The sequence below is a fragment of the Hirsutella rhossiliensis genome (assembly GCF_020360975.1).
Source record: "Hirsutella rhossiliensis strain HR02 chromosome Unknown scaffold00002, whole genome shotgun sequence".
Lineage (NCBI taxonomy): Eukaryota > Fungi > Ascomycota > Sordariomycetes > Hypocreales > Ophiocordycipitaceae > Hirsutella > Hirsutella rhossiliensis.
Window position 1 is genome coordinate 4216060 of NW_025408668.1, and position 21184 is coordinate 4237243.

Consider the following 21184-nt stretch of genomic DNA (forward strand, 5'->3'; position numbering starts at 1 on the left):
GCAATCTGAACGTTGGGGACTTATTTCCTGAATGATGAATACCATACCTGTATACAATTACACGCAAAGGGACTATTTTTACTAGATGGGGGAATAAAATAAAGTGCAAGTTTCATCATGGCCGGTATCCAGACCTTATTGCCATGGATGAAACGGGAATCGAGGGAATCTGATGCGCTTCGGTGCGCATTTGCAGCGTCGACTTTTGACGCGTGAAGAGCCGGGACAGAGCAAGGAGACGTTTCCAAATCAATGCTCGTCACTTCAGTTTGCTCGTCCTCTCAGTCTTCTCATCAACGGTGTTGTTCGTCGTCCCACCGGCCGTCTCGCCAGCCGACAAGAAGTCGCCCCCCCTCGCATCTCTCCCGCTTGGTGGAGTGACAAAAATAGGCGACTCTCGAGCCGGCTCCTGCTCTTCGGGCAACACGTCCATACGCCCAGAGTCGCCGGCTTCAGCGGCATCAGGCCTGGCCAGCTGAGGGGTGTTTCCGAGCAACGGAGAATCCAACACAGGGCTGTGTGGTGCATGCGAGGCCCGGGACACCAAGCTAGAGTCGTCCCCGAAGCCAGACGTGGACTCTTGAGAGGGCGCCGACGGCGAGTGGAATTTGTGGGGTGCAAAGTGCGAGTGCTTTTGAATTACTTCGACGGGCGTCAGACCCGTGTCGTGAAGCTCGATTGGCGGCGAAGTGTCTTTGTTTACCTTGTTAGCAGTCGTGGTAACAGCACAGTAGCACGAGCATTGCACGACGTACCTCCCAGCTCTGCCAGCTGAGTGTCAGCCATCTCATGGCGGGAAGGCGGCGTCTCATGGTGCGAAGGCGTGCGCCCTGGCGACAAGGCGGGAGAGCTTGCAATCCTTGCCCTCTCCGGGTCTGGACTTGGGGCCCCTGAGCTTGTCATGGTCAACGCCTTCTCTGCTCCCTGGCCCCTGATCCACGATCGGATCCGGGATGCGGCCTCGTCCGAGTCTCCCGAGCCGCTGCCGCCGTAACGCCGGCGCCTGAGATGGAGCCACCACACAAGAACACCGACTCCAGCGAGAACAATAACGGGCACAACTACGGCGGGAATGATGATGCTCTTTTTGTCGCCACCACCCTTAGTCTCGTCAACGGGAAGCTCGAGCCGCCCTGCCACAGCTGTGGTGTCGTAGGGCCAGTAAGCCTTGATTTTGCTGCTGTCGTACTTTTGAGCAAAGACATCGGCAAGCCCGCTCGTAGCCCAGCCAGAAGGCATCGGCGCCGTGGCTGTTGCGCCGCCAGAGGCATCGCCCCCGATGGTAGCTCGCACCTTTTCGTGAACTCCATATTTGCCGTACCTTTTCGGATCGTACGAGTCCAGCCACTCCCCGCTGGTGATGTTGAAGACCACGACGGGCCCCTTGTCTAGGCACGAGGGAACATTACCGGCTTCTGGGACGTAACCACCAAATACCATCATCTGGTCCGGATACGGGAGAAAACATTTGTGACCGGACCGTGCGTGAATCTCCGTGCCGTTGTTGATTTGGGTCCAGGTGAAGGAAGGAAGTGAGAGAACCCAGACATCATCGTGAAAGGCGTCCTTTGGATGAATGCCATCAAATCCACCGTAGTAGTGGATGTTGAAGCTCGACCGGTCAGCAGCAGGGGCCACCACAGCGCAACCTCTACTGCGGGTTCCAGGGCCGTTTTTGGTCGGCTGCTTATACCACTTGTCACCGGCGACGTCGTAAATGTCAATGACTCTCATGAACTCGGGACTCTCCTTCTCCTGAGAAGGCTGTTAGCGTTCAACTCTCCGAGTTTGAATCCATTGTAAATCACTCACGCTCGCCGCTGGGTCTTCAGACTTGTGGATGACAGTGGCCCATTCGGGATATGTCACGCCACCGAGGACCACGAGTATTCCTTGCTTTCCAACTGGAACCCAGACAACTTCCGCGTTGGAGCGGCCCTTGATGTCATCCGGCAGGGTAGAATTGCTCCATTTCTCCTCGAGCTGTGTGGTCATATCCAGTGTGATGAGAGTGTTTGAGATGTTCATTGCCATGGTAGTTCGGTTGGGATTGGACATGATCGGCCCCCGAGTCGGGGACGTCAGGCCGGAAAAGTACCACGCCTTGTTCTCCGAAGGCGCGCTGACCGCTGCGCCCGAGGCAACGTATCGAGTAACTCCGTCATCGAGATGAGCTGGATGGAAGCCTTTCTGCCACAACGGCTTGTCTCCCCCGTACTGATACGCTTGATATCCCAGCACCGCGTCGGCAGCAGGTTGATCGTAGAGGTCGTCGTTTCGAAACAGGGCACCGCCGTAGAGGAAGAACTCGGCATCGTTGGCAAGCATACCTCCATCGTACGAGTTGGGCTCCGCGCTGATGCCGTTTTCCTTGCCCCCTGTGGCCTTGAACAGCTCATTCTTGACCAGAAGCCCCGTGGTGTTTGTGTCTGGCGTAATCGGATCGCTGAGGTTATAAGTGAGGATGACACCTTGGAAGTTGCCTTTGGCCGGTCAGTTGGAAATGGCCAAGAAGCTTGCTGCCGGGAGATTCACAGACCATTGTTCACGACCGTTCCTAACTCTCCCGAGTCGAGGCCAGGCATCCACCAGATATTGCCTCCATCCAGGTAAACTATATTCCTAACCAAGGCGGCTGGGGCGCACAAGTTAGCGACATAGGGGAAACCCGTTCTCTTTGAGAGTCACGGAGTCAGTCTTTGATCAGTCTTACCTCGAGGCTGTTTCCAGTAGCAAATGCTTGTGTTGATCTGACGGGCCTGCCAGCTGGTAAACTGGGCGGAAACCTGAGCCGCCAAACCTGCGGCATGGCCCAAGACAAGACCTGTGCGAGCTCTCATGACTATACTGACACGGACGCAGAGCAGTCTGGTACAACTCGGCGTTGATGGCGCAGTTTAGGAGCACGCAAGGCTAGCATTGCATCCGAGAGATCCCGTTGGCGACGCTTTTGTTGCAAGCCCTGCTTGGATCTCTCCGCAGAAACTATGCCTGGATGAAAGTGGAGCGTGAACAGCTGTGCACAATGGTGGTTCGACCGACTTTGGACGGCGCTCGTTGCAAGTACAGTAGTGGCGATGATTTAGGATGGCCCGAACTATCCCGTAGGGGATAACAGACGCGAGAAAAGTGGCCAGTACGCATGGACAACGGGACACGACACATGACTATGCAGACTGACGCACAATGTACAGCATGCAGCAGGCAGGGGGAAGCAGGCTCATCCAAGTAACACGGCCGTGTTTGGCAGAAGGCACGGGCAAACTCTTTGTTAAGACAAAGGGAAGACGAGCCGCCTTTGGCCAAGCCGTGGCCACGCATGAGCTGTGGCGGCCAAGTATCGAGAAGCGGCTGAAAAGGGTATAAGGACGCCCCCCGAAGCGGAATGCTTCGGCGGCGGCGGACGATGTGATGCTTTTGCCTCTTGCGAGAGGGTGCCTCGCGCAGGCTCAGGCGGCAGCACGGGCCGTGCCATGGCCGGATTCGAGTCAATGCGTGGCACCCAGTAACGGCCAGGCCGGGCTTGGACGTAGAACGACTTATATGTCAAGATTCTGCTGGTAATGGCCGCCAAGCTGAAGGACGGCAGACTTTTGGTGTCCAACTTTGCAGGCATCGAGGCACGGCTAGCGAGGGACTATCCTTGATTGAGTGCTGGACCGGCGTTGGGCTTCTGTCGTGGCTTTTGAGCACACAAGCATGGCATCGCATGTGCCATGTCTCGGGCCGGAAGCTTGTTGATCGGGGACCGGGACCACGACTTGATAGAAATACAATGCGATTGAATAATCGCGATTCTGTGTGCAACCGCGGAGTCGATCGGGCCTGCAGCAAGCGCCGGGGAGGAGAGGGAAGAGCAGACCCTGCAACCCAGTTGAGCCAATACGAGCCAATACGGATCTGTTGCCAGGCCGAGGGTTTGGCCACGAAATATGGGCCGATTGCATATGCGGAGGGAAGAGGCGTCGGGCTTCCGCACGGCAGGAGGTGTTGTTTGTCTTGACTTAGATCTGACTGCATGTGCCGACTGCAGCTTCAACCGATTGTGATTGCTTGCTTGACAGCCAATGTGCGTGCGTGCAACTGTGCAACCAACGCACGACCTGGAGGCTGTGCCGTGCGCTGCCAACAAGGCCTGGACTGGCACTCGCGGACATGTTGATAGAACGTCGCCGTCTGCCTCGCCCTCGCAAACGGTGCTCCTGGGCGCGACGTTGGGTCCGCGATGGCGGGCTTGGTTCGTGCGGCATGGCGTGCGGCCGTGTGCTCCGCCAATGTGTGAGAGGGTGTGCGTCTGTCGGAGAACGGACAATGATGACGTTGGTATTGTGCTGTGTATTGAGGAGACGGAACCAACGCCGCGCAACTGACGTTACTCGAGGTTCGTAACAGAAATCATGGCGATGCAGAGGCGGTGGTTTTTGCAGGCGGGTCTCCCCGCGTCTCTGATCTGCGTGCTGTACGGAGTATCGTAGCGAGTACCAGTAAAGTCAGCGCTGCCAAGTAGGTAGGTAGGTACCTATGATCCAAGTAGTGCAGGCTACAAGCAGATGCGGGGGTTGCAGTTGTACGAAGTACTGGGGTTCCCTACCTACCTACTCTACCTGGCAGTCGCTACCGACAGGCCGCCTGCCCTGGTACTTACCTAGGCAGCTGCCATCCCTGCCCCGCTGGCAGCCGGAGAGAGTCTGATGCGTGTCAAGTACCCTATACCGTGGCCTTGAATAGGAGAGAAAAGACAGGATGTGTACTCTGTACTCTCTACGTGCCCAAAAACCTCTCATCCCTCCACCTCCGACTCCACAGGCTCTACCCAGCTCCAACCTCTCTGCCTTCCAACCTCACTCGTCTTGTTCTCCATCCCCTTGCTTTGTTTTCCCGGTCACCACCAACGCCTTATCGAAGGTCCCAACGTCTCTCCTGTTTCTTCACGCCCCGCCATCTCTACGCGACTTGGACGCTGCAGCTTCAGCTTCTGCTTCAGCTTCATCCGGCGTCGCGCCATCGCCTTGGTACCCCTTGTGCATAAGTTACATACATAGTCTCGCCAACGCAACCATTGCCGTCAACTCTCTGTGGCGACTTTCGCACTGCATACTGCACGTGCATCAATCATCCTCTTCGGGACGCTGAGGCTCACTGTGCATACAGACAGCGTACAGTACTCGCGTAACGCACATACATCTACGACTGCGCACCCGGCGAACAAATCAACGGCATCCGTGCCCGATCCTCCTCCGGTGCCGCCGGCTTCCAAAGGATCTTGCTTTTGCCAGCTCTCTGCGGCAGGGTATGCGGTCCATCGGTCTGACGTTGTCCCACCCCAGGCTGCGGGTGACTGGGCTTGACGGCGCCCATGATTCCGCGCCCGCCAGCCGGCTTTGTCCTGGCTCTCTTGCGGAGAAATGAAACGGCCCATTGCAGGCTGCAGCCTCAGACAACGATCCCGAGAGACCAAGATACGTCGTGCTCGTCTTCCATCACGGCGACGCTTGACCTCTGGGAACCGCGCGAGCAACAGCCATGTCTTGCCATGGGAAAGGAACCAACCAGCCAGCCAACAAACTTCTTGCTGGGCAGCACCCTTGTCGAGGCTAGCCATGCCCGATCGTTGAGGTGTTTCCCCTATTTGTGCTCACTCTGGGCCCTCGACTTCTGAACCGACATCGTCGAGTAACCTAGCCTCATGCCGCCTTCTTCGTATACGACGTCCTATGCCCAGGGTAAGCACCTTTCGGATGAAGTTCGGTGCGCAGCCCCGCTCGGTCATCGTCGACATCTCTCTTCCGGTCGCATCGCTCCCGTCGTGCGTCCCTTTGGCCGTGGACCCCACGCCAAGCTCCCAACATCGAGGCTGAGCCCCTGCCGACAGGGGGTTAGTTGTCTGCATCTCCATGACCGGCCCATGTAGCAAGGAGCTCACCTTCTCGTACTCGGACTAACAGCGCAACATGCTGCCTGCCATGAGGCTGGGCTTGTCACCCGATCCGATACGGGCTTCTCCTCCACGTGTGCCCCGGCAGGCAAATCATGATGGGCCGCTCCTGACGCACCTCTGCATGCTGTTGTACGACCAGTCTCTTTTAGAGATACTTTGGTGGCCACCAAGCCTCCTCTGGTCACCGCGACCGCTGGAGTCGATTCCGGCGGCCCGTTCCCAGATATCATCGGCCCTCAGAAACCCCTGGAAGCCGGATCAGCAGGTCCGTCCGTGCCTTCGGTATGAACCTTTCGATGTCCTGCGCAGGTCGGACAGTTTCTACCACGTCCTTGCCCTTGGGTCCTAGCCACTCGACGGACAAGCCGTTGATGGCTGTTGGTCCTGCCTCGCTGTAGAGCCTCTGCCTCTGGAGCGACTGAATCGCCCACCTTTGCGTGACATCAATCCTGAGCCTGGACCATCCACCTGTGCAATAGTCGTGCCTGTCCCGTTACTGCCTAGGCTGGCTCAAGCCCAGCCGGAGAGGCCTCGCATATCTGCTGCATATATGCCTAGCCGTCCGTCCCGACACAGCCTTATGCTTTTGTCTTGGCTGTAGTTGCCATCGTCGTCTTTGCAAACTCTCGTTTTTTGTGCCTGGATTGCCGCTAACGAGACCTTTTGCTGGTCTCTTGGACGTTCGCTTCCGCCGCTCGCTTCTCGCGGTTTGCGCGGCGACTCGGCTCAAGATGCGTTACGGCAAAGCCTTCTGGGTCCTTGGAGCCCTTCCACTTGTTTCTGCAGATCCTCCTTATTCCGGGAACGGGACTTCTCGAGGGACACCTTACGCAGTCGATGCCGTCACCAGTCAACAGTATCAGTCTCCAATCCCTGGGTGCCGGGAATGCTGCACGTCGACGTTGCTCGCCACCACGTATCAGTAAGTTTGTCTCCAAACTTTCCATGTCTCATGGTCGGATGGCTTATACAGCGCCTCAGCACGACTTTCTACGAGACCGAAACGGTGAGTCTTGGCCGTTGATGTGCGGGACCTGCTCTGACTGTTGTCGACGGGCCAGGTCACTATCGCAGTCACCCAGCATGACGTTTCCACCAAACTTGAGTATGAGCCAGACCTTGTCACGGGAACCACCGCTTCAACTTTTGAGACGGTAAGTCGACGCTACAATATGAGAGGATATCGCGATGGCTAACCCTGATTCAGCCGTATCCAGTGACTGTTACCACCACCAAGAAGTAAGTCTACTCAGCCGTCCTGTCTCGACCAGGCGTCGGGCAGTTCTGCGTTTGCGAGTTCCAAAGTCCCTCCTGCCACCGATGAAAGCCCATCTACTCTTATCTTGACCAGCGGCTGACTTTGTACAGTTGTGTGCCGAAACCTGTCGACGGTGCTCGCCCGACGCCAGTAGAAAGTGCAGGCTACGGCTACGGGCCTCCGGACGTCGGCGACGACCAGTATTGTGACACGATAACAGCCACGGAGTGGAAGACAGTCACGGCTACTAACGCTGTTACGGTCGTGCAGCCATCGGTCGTCACAGAGACGGTGCTCGTGCCAACTGTCTCGGTGGTGCCAACTACAATCGAGGACACACGGACGGTCACCGTCACTGCGCCAGGGGAGGCGACGACCATTACGCTCCCGGGAGAGATATATACATTGCCTGAGAAGACGGTAGTTCTCCCCGGGTCGATAACGGTATCGACTCTGACCAGAGAGATTCCGGCTACCACAATCACCGTGACCGAAGATGGACAGACTTTTATAACCACACTTCCAGGGAGCACGGTCACTCTGCCAGGAGAGACCATCAACCTCCCGGGAGAGACGAGGACCCTCCCAGCGGAGACTGTGGTCCTGCCCGGCTCTACAAGCGTTTCGACTCTCACAAAAGAGCTCCCAGGCACTACGGTCACCGTGGTCGAGGGCGGCACAACTTTCACAGTCTCTCTTCCCGTTGGAACGAGAACTCTTCCCGGAGCAACAGTTGTATCAACCCAGACCCAAGTGCTCCCGGGCGAGACGATTACAGTAACTCAGAACGGCAGGACCTTTACCACTTCGCTGCCTGGACAGACAGTGATAAACACCGTTACCGACCAACTCCCAGGAGAAACAATCACGGTTACTCAGAGTGGCAGGGTCTTCACAGTCAACCGTCCAGGAGAGACAGAGACCCTGCCTGCCTCGACCGTGGTGGCGACCATCACCCAGGTGCTTCCGGGCCAGACCATAACGGTGACTCAGGGCGGCAGCACGCTCGTGAGAACGCTCCCGGGAGAGACGGTTGTATCAACCGTAACAGAGGAGCTTCCAGGCCAGACGGTCACGGTCACGCAAGGCGGATCCACCTTCACCACCTCGCTCCCAGGTCGAACAGTCACGTTGACTGAGAGCGGCAAGACGTTGACGACGACGCTCCCGGGCAAGACGTTGACGTTGACCCAGGGCGGCACAACTATCAGGACCACGCTTTCTGGCGCAACCGCCGTCATCCCGACTACTGTTGTCTTGGCTCCTAGCAGCGTCCCCGCTCCAGCGGGAACCACAGTGACAAAGACGGTGCAAGACATTTCAGTCTGCCCTTCGCCGACCGGCAGCTCGGCCCCGCTCTCGCCTGACTCGGACCTGACCTTCGGCTGCAAGCCGGGATACGTCTGCAGCCCGCCCAAGCCGGACGGCTGCAATGTCTGGCCGGGCCCACCATCGGACGACTTTCTGTGCAGCCCCCAAGACTGCATCTCTTCGCCACCTATCCGGAACGTTACCTGGGAAGATGGTGAATCTAGCTACTTCCCTCTGTCAGAAGGCTACTTCAACCTAAATCCAGAGGCCTTTGGCCTGTCCTATGACATTTTCACCTTCGAGGTTTATGAAGAGGTCGAGTACGGCTACACCAGGACAATCACGACTGGCAACTGGGGGTCTCAGACAAGCCTTTCGGACTGGCCTCGCACAACTGCAACATCCACTCGGGCCAAGAACGTGTATCCGCTGCCGCCCAGCTCCCGGCGCGGCCGTCGGGCCCTGCACAGGCTGGGCAAGCGAGCCACCACTCCCCATGTGTGTTTTGACCAGTGCAACGATGCCTGGCTGATTGGCGGATCTGTGGGAAAAAGTGACAAGCTCTGCAAGAAAGGATCTTCGTTCCGAAGCGGGTATGATGCGTGCGCCGAGTGCGTCACGGCCAACAGCGACGCCAGCAAGAACACGATCCGTGAGTACGTGGGGCCTGTCTTCAGTCAGTATTTCAAATATTGCTCCGGCCATGAGGCGACGCCTGTCCGGCTGGCGACGGCGCCGGTCGCGGAGAGCGTCGTCACTGCTCAGCCATTGGTGAAGATAAGCAGCCAGGCGGAGACGAGCCAGGCCAGCTTTGTCCCGATGGAGTCGGTGAGCTCGCAGCCGGTGGAGAACAACAGCCAGGCCAACACTGTCTCGGTTGAGTTGGCGACCTCGATATCGGTTGGAACGAAGTCAGCAAGTGCCGTGGCTACCGCGCCGGAGGCATCCAGTGCCGCAGAGACGGCTTCATCCCGATCAGAAGCCACTGAAGCGTCACCATTGCCAACGTCGTCAGAGGCCGCTTCTACCGCTGTCCAGTCCTCGGGTCAACAGGATGGTTCGTCGACGGGCGCCGTAACCTCTGCAGCAGTAACCACTTCGGACCAGGACCAACAGCAGACGGGACCGGCGAGTTCTCCGCCCTCTGCTTCAGCAACGACGAATCAAGACCAACAACAGACCAGTCTCTTGACGAAGTCTGCTCTGAACACCGCTGTAGAATCCTCCTCGGACGAACGGCGGACCGGCTCGCCAATGAGATCCGGGCCCTCTGCAACCGGAACGACGTCCAGGCCGTCGTCGCTGACAGCAACGTTGTATCCCACTGACATTTCCGGCTCCTCCGGGTCTGCGCCAACGCCCACTTTGCAGAGCGCGAGTGGCAGAGGCGGGAGTGGCAGCGGAAGCGTCAGCAGCGACGGTGGCAGCGACGAAAGCGATGCAACGGTCACCAGTGCTGAGACGACGCCCACGCAGGGTAGCATCAGCGGAGAGCCTGGGAAGTCATCCGAGGCCACCAAGGCCTCGGGCTCGGAAGCTAGCGGAAGCGAATCCTCATCGACAACGAGCCGGCCTGCGGCCGTGACCGGGGCGGCTCCTCGTCTCGCCGCCGATGGTGTCACCATGCCGGCCATCTTGTCCGTCTTGATGGCCTTGCTCCTTTAGTGTTGGCGCTCTCCGCTGTACCCTCTTGTTTGAAACACTAATTTGTTTCTGCAATGGCCGCCATTGTTGACGAGTCGAAGCTCGGCTGTTTATTCATGCTCACCTGGGGTACGAGAGCACGCGAATGACTGATGGTTATGAAAAAGCATCCGCTCGTTAATGGCAACCCTTCCATCTCTCTCTTTTGCTGGGCAGCTCTGCGAAAGCTCGGAAGATACCCTTGTTGTCCCTCTTTTGTTTGACGCTCACGAATGGAAATACAATGCTGCAAACGGCCTGACTCTATGATCATTCTAGTACAAGGCTTCGAGGGAAGGGAACTAATGTGTTGGATCTGTAATGTGTTTTGTTCGGACGGCATTGGTGTACACGTCTTCTGTCTCCATACCTGCGGAGTCAAAGCTCGCGTTACCCGTTTAATATCTTGACTCTTTACCTTTCGTCTTGTGTGTGTGTCTTCCTTTGCCAGTTCATGGGCGTCGTTTTCTCTGTTCTGACCCTATTGTGTTCCTATTCACACCCCGTTATGTAGGCACCCGTGTCCAGCCGTTTACGCACATGAATTTCTATCCCGACTTTCACAGCCAACTCGGTGCCGCGTTTGCCGTCTGGCAGGCAGCTGTCGAGACTGACGGACCAGTTCCTCGGATATAAATTTCCTGCCGTGGTCCCCACCCCCTCTTTCCGACATCTAGTTTGGGTCGACTCGGGCAGCATAAAAAAGCCACGATGTCTTGACACGACCTACACATACATGGCAGCAGTCCTGCAAGACGCTCGAAAATTTCATTGGCCTGGGGGGCTTTACGACTAGGCAACACTGGCAATACTGGCAACACTGGCAAGAACAAAACCAGGTCACGACCAGCGCGCGTTACGGAGGCTGACTCCCACCGCACGACCATGATCAAAGATGGAGCGCATTTTGCCGTTCCCAGAGGTCATGCGCCGAGCACTCGTCGAAGAAGAATTGTACACGATCCTGGACCTCAACGACGGCAACGTCAGCCGCGTCGTGTCCAATATGCCGAACAAGCATTGCCTTACCGGACCACACCTTGGCACCCTGGACCGGCCATTCGACACAGACAAGTTCACACTTGGAACAGGCCGCTCTACCCCAGGCGCATGCAGTTTCTTGGGCTCGACACACACGGCATAGCGGCCCTTGCAGTATGTCCCGACAAGAGTCTTTGGACGAGCCTCGGACCTATGGAAAGGCTCGAGCCGCGTCTGCTACGGGAAATTCGACCTCGCCGTGTTCGCGCGGCACACAGACACAAGGTCCTGGCTCCGTCGGTCCGTTGACAACGGAGAGGGGATCGTGGTCGCCAAGAACCCGTGGATGACATCATGACCCAACCAGCGCGACAATCGACGTCATCAACGTCCTGCTCTCTTACCTGGCCACAGCGTATCGCCTCATGCTAGACAATCAAGGCGTTTTTCTGCGGCAAGCGAAGGGACGAGGGCAGGACCGGAGGCGACGCGGGTCTCGCCACGTGGACTGGTCCCCTGCGACTTTGCTGATTCGAGTCACCAAAAGCCGCCGAAGCTCCATCGATTGCTATCCATGGCGAGACGACGTCTTGAAGACGCGAATCGGCACGACAACAACTCCAACGTTCTGGGGATACGTGACACCGTCCCTGCTCGATCAGTCTGAGCACCAGAATGAGAAGGACCAACCGCAGTCGACCCTTACTGAACTCGATCGAGAAATAGGCCCCATCGTCTCATCCAGTAGCCTCAGCTCACGCACCAAATCTGCTTTGCCGAGTCGCATGGTCAGGCCACCTTGAGATATCAGCTCGACAGACACGACTGGCCCTTTTGTTAAGGGTCATGGTCACCTCACAGCAACACAGGAATGCCCATTCGAGAGAGATATCTTCAGACAGAGGTTGCTGCAACATGGAGCGTTCCTCGTCGAGGACCTGACTTGGAAATACAAGGCCAGGTTGGGTTTGAGGTCCAGCCGTTAGTCGAGTTTCGACGCCAGCTCTCCGGCTGCGTAGGCTCGGGTGCGGCGTATCTACCCACATGGAAATCTCACTCTTCTGCCAGGGAGGCCCCGAACCGCCCAGGCTCCATACCGAGCACTTTCGCCAAGTCGACGGCTCAACACGGTTTATAGCGGTTCAATGCAGAGGTGAATGGCGTCTTTGAGACGTGCCACCCGGATGCGCCGACTGCCACTACACGAGCCGAAGCAGCCGTCTGCTCAAACTCCGCAGTCCGGCCGAGGACGATTATGCCCAATGTCATGGTCGTTGGAAAAAACATGCAAGCCAATCAAGAGTAGGGAATCACCACCCGACAGGAGACGGCAGATGAACAATTTTCCAGCTCATCCAGCGCCTTACACAGAGCGAGGCCGCTTTCTCCATCGCAGTTCGCGAAAAATTGCCTGGAGTTCGTGGAAATCCATCCGTTTCAGGAAGGGAACGGAAGAATGTGCAGGACGATCCTAAATGCGATCTTGTGTCGCTACACTGGAGTCATGGTGCCAATCAGCGAGCTTGGGGAAGAGAGGATTGAGTACCAGGACTATCTGCGGACAGACACAGCACCGAGTACATGTTTCACCATTACGGGGCAATTGAACCGCAATTCGAGGATGTAATCTAGGGGATGGCGACTCTGACGACGAGGACAACACCGAGGGTGGCCCTGGCCCCGAGGATTGAAAGGGACGCTGGATATATAAAGGAGAGATCACAAGACGGAGGAAGAATCGACCCACTGGTCCGTTTTCTTTTCGGATGGGGGACTTGTTGTGAGCCAGTCTGTCGAGTGCTCTCGTATTCAGCTTTGATCAGAGAGTTGGCCAGATGAGATGAACTCGTTACTCAGGGTCAATGCCCTGGAGCTCAAGCTCAAGCGGGACGTTCGAGAGGTCGCCTAACGATTCATTGGACACGTCAGCGACAAGCTGGTTACAAGCACCAAGACTGGGTCTTGCCGGTCTTGCCGGTCCCCTAGCCCTCGCTCCCCAAGCCGAGTTGCCTGCGCCAGGGCAGCCTCCATGTCCTGAGCCTGCCGCGTCTGGAGGCGCTAGATGAGGCGGGTGCTTGGCCCGGTGAGGTCGATGTCTGTCGCATCCGTGCTGGCCAGGGCGAGCCGGCCGTTGATCATCATGGGCGCTTTTGCCACGGCCCGACTGCCCGGGATGAGCTCGGGGTGCCGGCAAGACCAGCAAGGCTCCTCCGAGGAAGACATGGTCAAGCCCATGATGGTGGCCCCGGCCAATACGCCAGACGAAATCGCTCGGCGCCGGCAGAGATAGGACCGCAACTGCCTGAGGCCGACGTGGCAGGCGTGGCGCTTGGCCATCACACGGTGGATTCCAATCGTGTTTCTATAACACCAGAGAGTCTCCTCGTCATCTAGCCCTCGCAACCGGTTCGAGCGCACAGTCAGGATCCAGAACACCTGGCTCTTCTCTGTACCCTAGCTAGAGACGCCAGACCCGTCTGTATACGAGGCACACCCAACGCCTGGATAGCTAAGAAGCACAAGCTTTATACTTCCCACTACTCGGACAGCACTATTTGCGACTGTCCAGCGTCCAACAGATATAGTGAGCATCTCGACGTATTCATGGCTAACCCCGATAGGTCTGACTGACGTCCGGCATCCCTAACAGCTACAGACAGAAGGTGTATAGAGTCTTTTACGCAACTCCTCCTTGAAGCCCCCGAGTAAACACACCTCGGCTCCCGGGGCAACGCTGCAGCAGCTGCCAAAGACTGGCAGCCAACCACACGCAGCCAGCCGCCCTCCATCTCTTCACTCACATTTTCCTCTCACCTCTCTTCCATCGCCCGCTGTCACGCAGAAGCCAGATCAACAGCAACGCGGCAAGTCTGATTCAGCGCCACGAGCCACCTTGCAGCTGTGTTAACAAGATCACCAGCGCCCGCTTCTGAGTCTTTCCACAACGAGCATACCAAGAGCGCCAGTGGCAAAGTCAACAACATGCCTGGACAGCAGCAAAGTCTTTGGTATCAACTATTCGCCCTCAAACACAGCTTGTGGAGGGCTCGAGTCGACACCGAGAGCCTTCGCGCCTGCGAGCAATACATCAACACCGACGACGCTCAAAGGGTGTTCATGGTGACGCGAATGAAGAGGCGGATCCAGGCCGGGTTGTACGTTGCCGTTTGACGTCGTCGTCGTCGGCGACTCTTCGCTCACGGATGCGGTGGCAGTCTCGCTTTCCAAGGGTACCCAAACCTCTTTCTGGGCCAGCTCGACGGCCTCGACGATGCGGACCAGGTTCTTGAACAGCTCGCCGCCCTGGAGGCTGTAGTCGGCATTCTTTCCCCGGAAAAGATTATCGAGGTGCTCCGTGTCCCGGAAGATAGAGGCCGCAGCACCCCGCTCGACAGTGCTGAGTATGGTCGTTCGGGAATCGCTGGCCGAGGAGGCGAAGATGGATCTCCCGGGTATGAGATTCGGCCTCCATCACGGCTTCTGCTGGTCATGGACATGCCGCGTTATTCGCCTTGAGAATCCGCCGGCATTGCGCGCTGTGCCCTGCTAATGCCTCGCCAAAGGCAGCGTAGTGACCAGTCCGTCGACTCGGCCCTGTGGGAAGAGATTCGACGTCAAAGAGCCGCCATCAACAACCTGCAGCGGCAGCTCTCCGAGCTCATCTGCATCACCCGAGACAACGGGGGGAAGCCAGACAAACTGCTCGAGTCCGGCAACAAGGTCCATCCTGGACTCTAGCCAAAACCCAAGGCGATGGATTGGGGCGGTTAGATGGCGCTGAGCCATGTGCTCGGCCGGCAACCATGTCGACACTACGATCCTCAGCATGGCATGGAAGGGCATGGTGGCTAGCCCCCCTTGGGCGATGAGCGGCGCCGGCTATGTGGGTATCTTCATCGTCTCCTGCAAGCCGAGCGATACTGACTCTGCGATAACCAGCCGCCTCTGCTCATCATGTACGAAAGATATCGGACTGGATCATGGGACTTTGTCACACTGCGGTTCTGACGGGGCCTGGCGTGTATGAAGAAAGTGAAGTGGCAACACAGACAGCAGATCAACAGAGAAAATGGCCTTGTGAGATGGACCAACCGTGAGCAGTTCCTCGCGTTGTGGTGACATGAAGGCGTGTCCCGCGCATGATGTCAACACCTACGATTGCATGCCATTGCTCGTCATGGCCCGGTGCGGATACTTTGCCGGCTTGGCTTTCGTCTCCTCTCCGTGAATGTTATTGCGGGCTACTGGCATAACCATCTCGCCAACACCGCCATCCTCTCATCGGGAAACGTAACGCTGCGGCGGCAGAAAGCACACGCACTCTCACGCTGCAAAGCAGACAATGGCAAGAAGCCGTCCTCACATAAAACTCCATCCCGGTACCGCCGCCACTGGAGAAGCGGGAAAAGACACAACCGAAGCGCCCTGTCCATGCAGCCGTCTCCAAGCCCAACGCGGGCATCGCCACGCTATATACACCCGTCCCGTCTGTCCTTGTCCCGAACGGTTCCATTACTCGGCAGAGAGTCCTTCGAGCACATTCATGGCCCTCGTGCCCTCGCGCTCGAACTTGCTGACCATGGTCTCGCACTCGTGCTTGAGCTTCTTCTCCGCCTCGCCCGCGTTGAAGTAGATCCACTCCTCCACCGTCATGCCCTTCTCGGGGCTCGTCAGCTCTTTGCCCTTCTTGAGCATGCGCCCCACCGTGTTCTCCTTGTCCGCGCCGGCCTCGGGAGTTCCCAGCACGGCCTCGAGGTTGACTGCCGTCCAGGGGGTCGAGCTCTCCAGTCCCGCAAGCACGTTGCGCTTCGTCGGAGAGCCGCGCATCGGCGTCGCCGTGACCGGAGCGAGGACGACCCTCTTCGCCGAAGTGCTAGCCAGCGGTTTGGACGAAGGAGGTTGGTTTTCCGCATCGGATGATTGCGGCGATGGAGAAGGCGACAAAGCAGCTTGTCTCGCCGAAGGTGCTGGTGAAATAACCTTGGCCGGCGTGGACCGAGGCTCAGTCAAGTGCTGGGTGGCAGGCTCGGTCGGCGGCGGCATATTCTGCTCTTTGGCGACGGATAGGCTGCTCCGCTCTTCTTCGAGCTGCATCGCTTCTACACCCTCAGTCGCATCGGCCAGGTCATCTGCTTCTGCCTGTGCTTCATCGACTGCCATGACGGGTTGAGGCGGTAGTGCTTCCACTGATTCTTTTGCCTTCTTGGACCGCCTTCCGCGTCCGCTCTCGTTGTCGGCGACGGAGGCTTGCGATGCCGGAGATGACTTAGATGGGCGGCCACGTGTTCCCTTTGCTGGCTGATCAGCGGGCTCGACAGGCTCAACAGAGTTGGTAGAGACTCGAGACGCCAGTGACGCCTTGGATGGCCGACCACGTTTTCCCGTCACTGGCTGCTCGGCAGGCTCGATAAGCTGCACCGAGTGGGCAGAGGCTCGCGACGCCAAAGAAGACTTGGACGGGCGCCGACGCCCCTTCTTCGCCGGCCGTCCAGCAGCTACGGCCGGTGCGGTGGGTTCCATCAGCTTCACAGAGTCGGTAGACACTCGAGACGCCAGCGACTCCTTGGACGGACGGCCTCGACCACGTTTGGCGACTGGCTGGGGCGGAGGCGGCGCCTCTGCATCAATCGACTGTTGTGATGCCAGTGAGGCCTTGGAAGGCCTGCCCCGGCCTCTTTTAGCTGCCCCGGGCCCCCCTGACTCTGCGTCCCTCATTACCGTGTCGGTGCTCCCGACTGTCACATCATGCGGCTCCTCGACTTCCTCGCTCGGCAGCTCTGGTACTGAGGCTTCCTCTTCAGGGGGCGGCGTCGCTGCCTTTGCCGGCTTCGTCTTGGTTTGCTCAGAAGCCTTGCGCGTGGCGGCCTTGCGGCCCTTCTTGGGAACCTGCGGCTGCTCTGGCTCATCGACTTGCATCTCCGCTTGCAGAGCCAGCAGTTCCTCTTCCACGGCGGCGTCATCTGGATCGGCCTCGGCAGGATCAAACATGGCGTAGTCGCCAGAGGCCTGCAGCGCAGCATCCTCTAGATGCTTTTCCACGCCTGGCTCAGCATGATGCGCCTCGACTTGGTCGTCCTCATCCGACTCTCTAGCGAGGTCGGCTTCCAACTGGCGCTCGATCTCTTCGTCGTCCGGGAACTCGTCAACCGGTGCTCTCAGTGATGCCATGGACGCGGTAGAGACGGTCGAGAAGGCTGACACCTGTCGGCTGGTCTTTGCGCTCGATCCCGGATTCTTTCTGCGGCCCGAAGCCTTGCGAGACGGCCCGGGCGCGTCGGCAATCTCGCTATCGTCGGCAATGACGGTCGAGGCATCGGTGACGGTGCTGCTTCGAGGCCGTGTCGTTCGTTTCTTAGTCACTGGCGCTTCCGAAATCGACATGCTTGCGTCGTCGACGGCCTCGCTGCCGCGCTTCTTGCCACGCGTAGACTTTGCTGGCTTCGGAGGCGGTGCAACTTCTTCGTGTTCGTTGGCATCTTCGGTTTCCGCAGGCTCGTTCTTCTTGGCTTTGCTCCGGCTGCCCTTGGCGGCCGCGCCCTTTTTGCCCTTTGCTTTCCTTCCCCCCTGAGACATGGTAGAGCTCGTGGTGACGATACTATCGTCACCTACCGCGGTTGTATCTCCAGTTGACAGTGTCTCTGAGGCGACCGATTGAACCGACAGCCGAGAGGCCTTTGAGCCGCGACTGGCCTTGGCTCGGCTCGTCTTCTTTCTGGTGCCGTCGAATTTCTTGACAAGGACAAAGAAGGCGCACTCTGGTGATCGATTGTAATGCTCGTCGCTTCCCAGGGGTCAGCATGGAAAGTCAATGGGCGGCGGATCCATGGCGCAGACTCACTATGGCTTATCCCCAGGTTCCCATCCATCAAGCGCCAGGTCGCAGTAAGTGCACGTTGCCATGTCGTCAGATTCGGCAGTAGGCGTGTATTTCCATCCAGAGTCGGCGAGCTGGAAGAGTCAGCAGAGGGAAGCCGCGGCGGACGGACCCGACTCACCTGCTTGGTCTTGCACTTCCATCCCTTCTTGCCCTCGTGGGGCCACATGCCCGCAAACGTGGCCTTGCGCGCCTCGATCATGTCGGGCGAGCTGGGGTCCTGTTGGGCGTAGTCGGCCACTTCGGCTTGGACGGCAGCCACGACAGCCCAGCCGCAGTGGGACGCGTGCTTGAGATGTTCCAGGAGCGGGTCGTCGCCCGCCTCCCAGCCGTCGAGGCCTTTGCCGCATAGAAAACAGGTGACATTGTCAGGGAAGGCGGGGGTCGGATTGAAGTAGAAGCCTGCGTTGGCGAGCTGCCCAAGGCGCCGTCAGTGGAGAGAGCGACAGAGGCAAGCAAGGGAGGCAGCGTACGCTTGCCGGCGCGATCTGCTTGTGCGGCCAGGTGAGCGCCTTGCCACGGCCGCTGGCAGTCGAGCCTCTCTTCTTTGTGTTCTTCTGAAACGAGGCAAGGCGGGCCTCGTAGGCGATGTACGGATTGATCTCGTCGGCGGCCATGGCGGCTGATGCGCGTCGGAGTTGGGGATCGGCGTGCTGCGCTGATGGAGGTGGTGGGAATTGTTGGACGCGACAGACGCGACGCGACAACCGGAGACGATTTAGGATAGCATGTAAAGCATGTCGAGATGGGCGGATGCGAGCGACGGCGGGAGAGTCGGAAGAGTGAGAATGGCTCTGAGGGAGGCCGATTTGCAGGCTTGAACGGGTGCGGCGACGAAGGGTTGTTGAGGGTCGGGTAATAATGTTAAAGCTGCGACGAGGCGCGTTTGTTTACTTTGGGATTTATGTGGGGCGGAGCTGGATAAGCCACCGGGGTCTTGGAACGCCGCCAGCGTGGGTCTTTAATATTCGGGTGTCTCTTCCTCATAAAGATGATTGATATGACGGGGAGATAGCTTGATAGGTACAAGGTGGTTCTCGATCATGTTTGAATGTTTGTCCAAAGTCCAAGCACCGAGCCACGTAGAAAAAATATGTGCGGGCGGCATCTGCAGAACGGGGCACGGCCTCAGAGCTGTCGAGAGCGAACTCGTCTGCCTTGACGTCATGGCGGAGGCCATAGAGGACCTTGAACAATGCAAATGACTGTGTCGCCCTTGTCTGTAGCATGATGCATCGTCATGTCCACAGGGCGGCTGCACGGTATGCTGATCTGATGCCATGCCCGGGCCAGGCCACACGGCCGGCCCCTTTGGTGTTTGGACACCACCTGTTGGCAGTATGACGGACCCCTTACAGCTTCCCTGCATCCTTCAGGGCCTTCTCGCCGTCGACGAGCACGCACCAGCCCTCGCTGCCGCGGCCGCCGTCGCCGTACACGACCGACTCAAAGGCCCCCTCGGCGAGGGCAAACTCGAGGACGGCCTCGTCAAAGGTGCCGGGCTGCATCCAAACCGCCGGAATGCCCAGCTTCTTGGCCTCCTCCAGCACCCCGAGGGTGGCGCCCGGGGGAGTGATGATGGACACGGACGTCTGCCTGGGGTTGGGCAGGGCCGAGAGGTTGGGGACTGTCGCATAGTCCTTGCCCTTGACCGTCACATGCGGCGAGCCCGGGTTGACGGGCGAGACGTCGAGGCCGTGGACGAGATACCAAGCGTGGACCGTAGGGCCGTCAATGGGATGAAGCTCGGCCGTGGTTTACTCGCGCGCACCTTTGTGGCCAAACTTGGCCGGGTTGGAGCTCGCTCCGACAACGGCGAAGAGGGGCGAGGCGAAGAACTTGCGAGCCGTAGCCTCGGTAGCCATGGCGTCTTGGTGTAGATGCAGAAGCCTGGTGACCTCTTGTTGCTCTCGGATGAGGTCGCTAACGGACGAGAAGTGACGATTGCCGGCCACGCTGGATGCTTCAGACCCCGTTGATTGCGCCCGGGCGAGGGAATCGGTTCCCCTCTCTTCTTCCGAAACAGCCTCGTCTCCGCTGCCAGCCTTACATCGGGACCCGGAGGAAAATGCGCAACTGGCTCCAGCGCTCCGGCCAATCGCGCGACCGCGGGTGAGCCGGGTAAGCCCCGCGTACCCGCTGCTGTGCGTCGCGCGGCTGGGTGAGCCAGGCATCTCTGTAACTTACGGAGGAAGCTTTTAAGAGTCGTATCCCGCGCTAAAGCAACCCCTGTAAGGAAAAGAACGAGCGTACCGAATTTCTATTACTGTATGTTATTTCTTACTAATACCATATTATGCTGTCTCCCCTTCTCTCTTTATCATTATTTCCGCTTTCTATATACTAAGTCTAAGAGTCTTGGCCCAGAAGGGCAGAAGCAGTGGTCGCGCTACTAGACCCCCCTTGCCACACGGCGTGGGTGCGCACAATGCAGTAAAAGGGAACGGAATTGACTAAGCGATAGCTTCGTTAATTGACCACACATAAGAACGTTTGGTCCAACAACCAAACAACCAACCAAGGGCCCTAGCCCCGTGACACTAAAATAAGGAATTAGTTCTATCTAGGCTTATATCTCCTTATAGGCTAGCTTTTCTAGGCTTGCTTTATCTTTTTAGATAATTATTCTAGAATATCTTTCTTATATTCCTTTATAAAGGGAAGTAGATATAGGGGGTTCGTTATATAGTTAACCACGACAACGCTCTACGGCTCTCTTCATCTAAGCGTTATCTTCCAAGTACCAATATTCGTGGTCATAACTCAGCATTATATAAAGCACGTCTCGTTCCGGGCGAATCCGGTGCTCATATGCCTTCTCATTACTCCAAGTCCGAATTCCGCTCTCTCCACCATTCGAGTCTACCGCATCATACAGGACGAGATTACCATGAAGGAGGCCACCGAGGCCAGTATTATATTTACAGTGACCACGGCTTTTCTGGCACCCTGTATATACTAGATAATCAGAGCCAAGCCACGAGAAGCTTCGCGTAGGCGAACTTGGGGTTTGATTCCCACAGCATATCTCTTCTTAGTTACCGGACTGGTATTCGCCGCTTTGTTCGGCAGTGCGAGAAATGCACTCCTACTAAGCGTCCTTGCCTACCACTCCTTCACAGCCTGGAAAGGGGTCATC

The 21184-nt window shown here is 57.8% G+C and overlaps 5 protein-coding genes across 5 annotated transcripts; 2 read left to right on the forward strand and 3 right to left on the reverse strand.

The window, feature by feature from the left end:
- Positions 1-259: 259 nt before the first annotated feature.
- On the reverse strand, positions 260-2840 carry HRG_02067 (Galactose oxidase/kelch, beta-propeller; the record flags this gene model as incomplete). Its single annotated transcript, XM_044860538.1, has 7 exons — positions 260-515; positions 597-693; positions 756-1612; positions 1694-1755; positions 1813-2483; positions 2540-2635; positions 2714-2840. The coding sequence occupies 7 exons, from the start codon at positions 2838-2840 to the stop codon at positions 260-262; spliced, it is 2166 nt and encodes a 721-aa protein (XP_044724171.1).
- A 3984-nt stretch (positions 2841-6824) lies between these two features.
- HRG_02068 (glycoprotein X) lies at positions 6825-9967 on the forward strand (the record flags this gene model as incomplete). The annotated part of the gene is made up of 10 exons (XM_044860539.1): positions 6825-6860; positions 6912-6944; positions 7000-7092; positions 7146-7177; positions 7307-7898; positions 7944-8066; positions 8157-9335; positions 9390-9418; positions 9727-9815; positions 9879-9967. The coding sequence occupies 10 exons, from the start codon at positions 6825-6827 to the stop codon at positions 9965-9967; spliced, it is 2295 nt and encodes a 764-aa protein (XP_044724172.1).
- Positions 9968-14153: 4186 nt separating this feature from the next.
- On the forward strand, positions 14154-14909 carry HRG_02069 (uncharacterized protein; the record flags this gene model as incomplete). Its single annotated transcript, XM_044860540.1, has 3 exons — positions 14154-14326; positions 14387-14572; positions 14735-14909. 3 exons carry the CDS (start codon positions 14154-14156, stop codon positions 14907-14909), a joined length of 534 nt encoding a protein of 177 aa, XP_044724173.1.
- Positions 14910-15683: 774 nt separating this feature from the next.
- Positions 15684-18662, reverse strand: HRG_02070 (inhibitor of apoptosis domain-containing protein; the record flags this gene model as incomplete). Its single annotated transcript, XM_044860541.1, has 7 exons — positions 15684-16465; positions 16544-16583; positions 16671-16802; positions 16890-17952; positions 18010-18119; positions 18167-18460; positions 18519-18662. The coding sequence occupies 7 exons, from the start codon at positions 18660-18662 to the stop codon at positions 15684-15686; spliced, it is 2565 nt and encodes an 854-aa protein (XP_044724174.1).
- Positions 18663-19397: 735 nt separating this feature from the next.
- On the reverse strand, positions 19398-19910 carry HRG_02071 (coA binding domain-containing protein; the record flags this gene model as incomplete). Its single annotated transcript, XM_044860542.1, has 2 exons — positions 19398-19672; positions 19817-19910. The coding sequence occupies 2 exons, from the start codon at positions 19908-19910 to the stop codon at positions 19398-19400; spliced, it is 369 nt and encodes a 122-aa protein (XP_044724175.1).
- Between the last annotated feature and the right edge of the window lie 1274 nt (positions 19911-21184).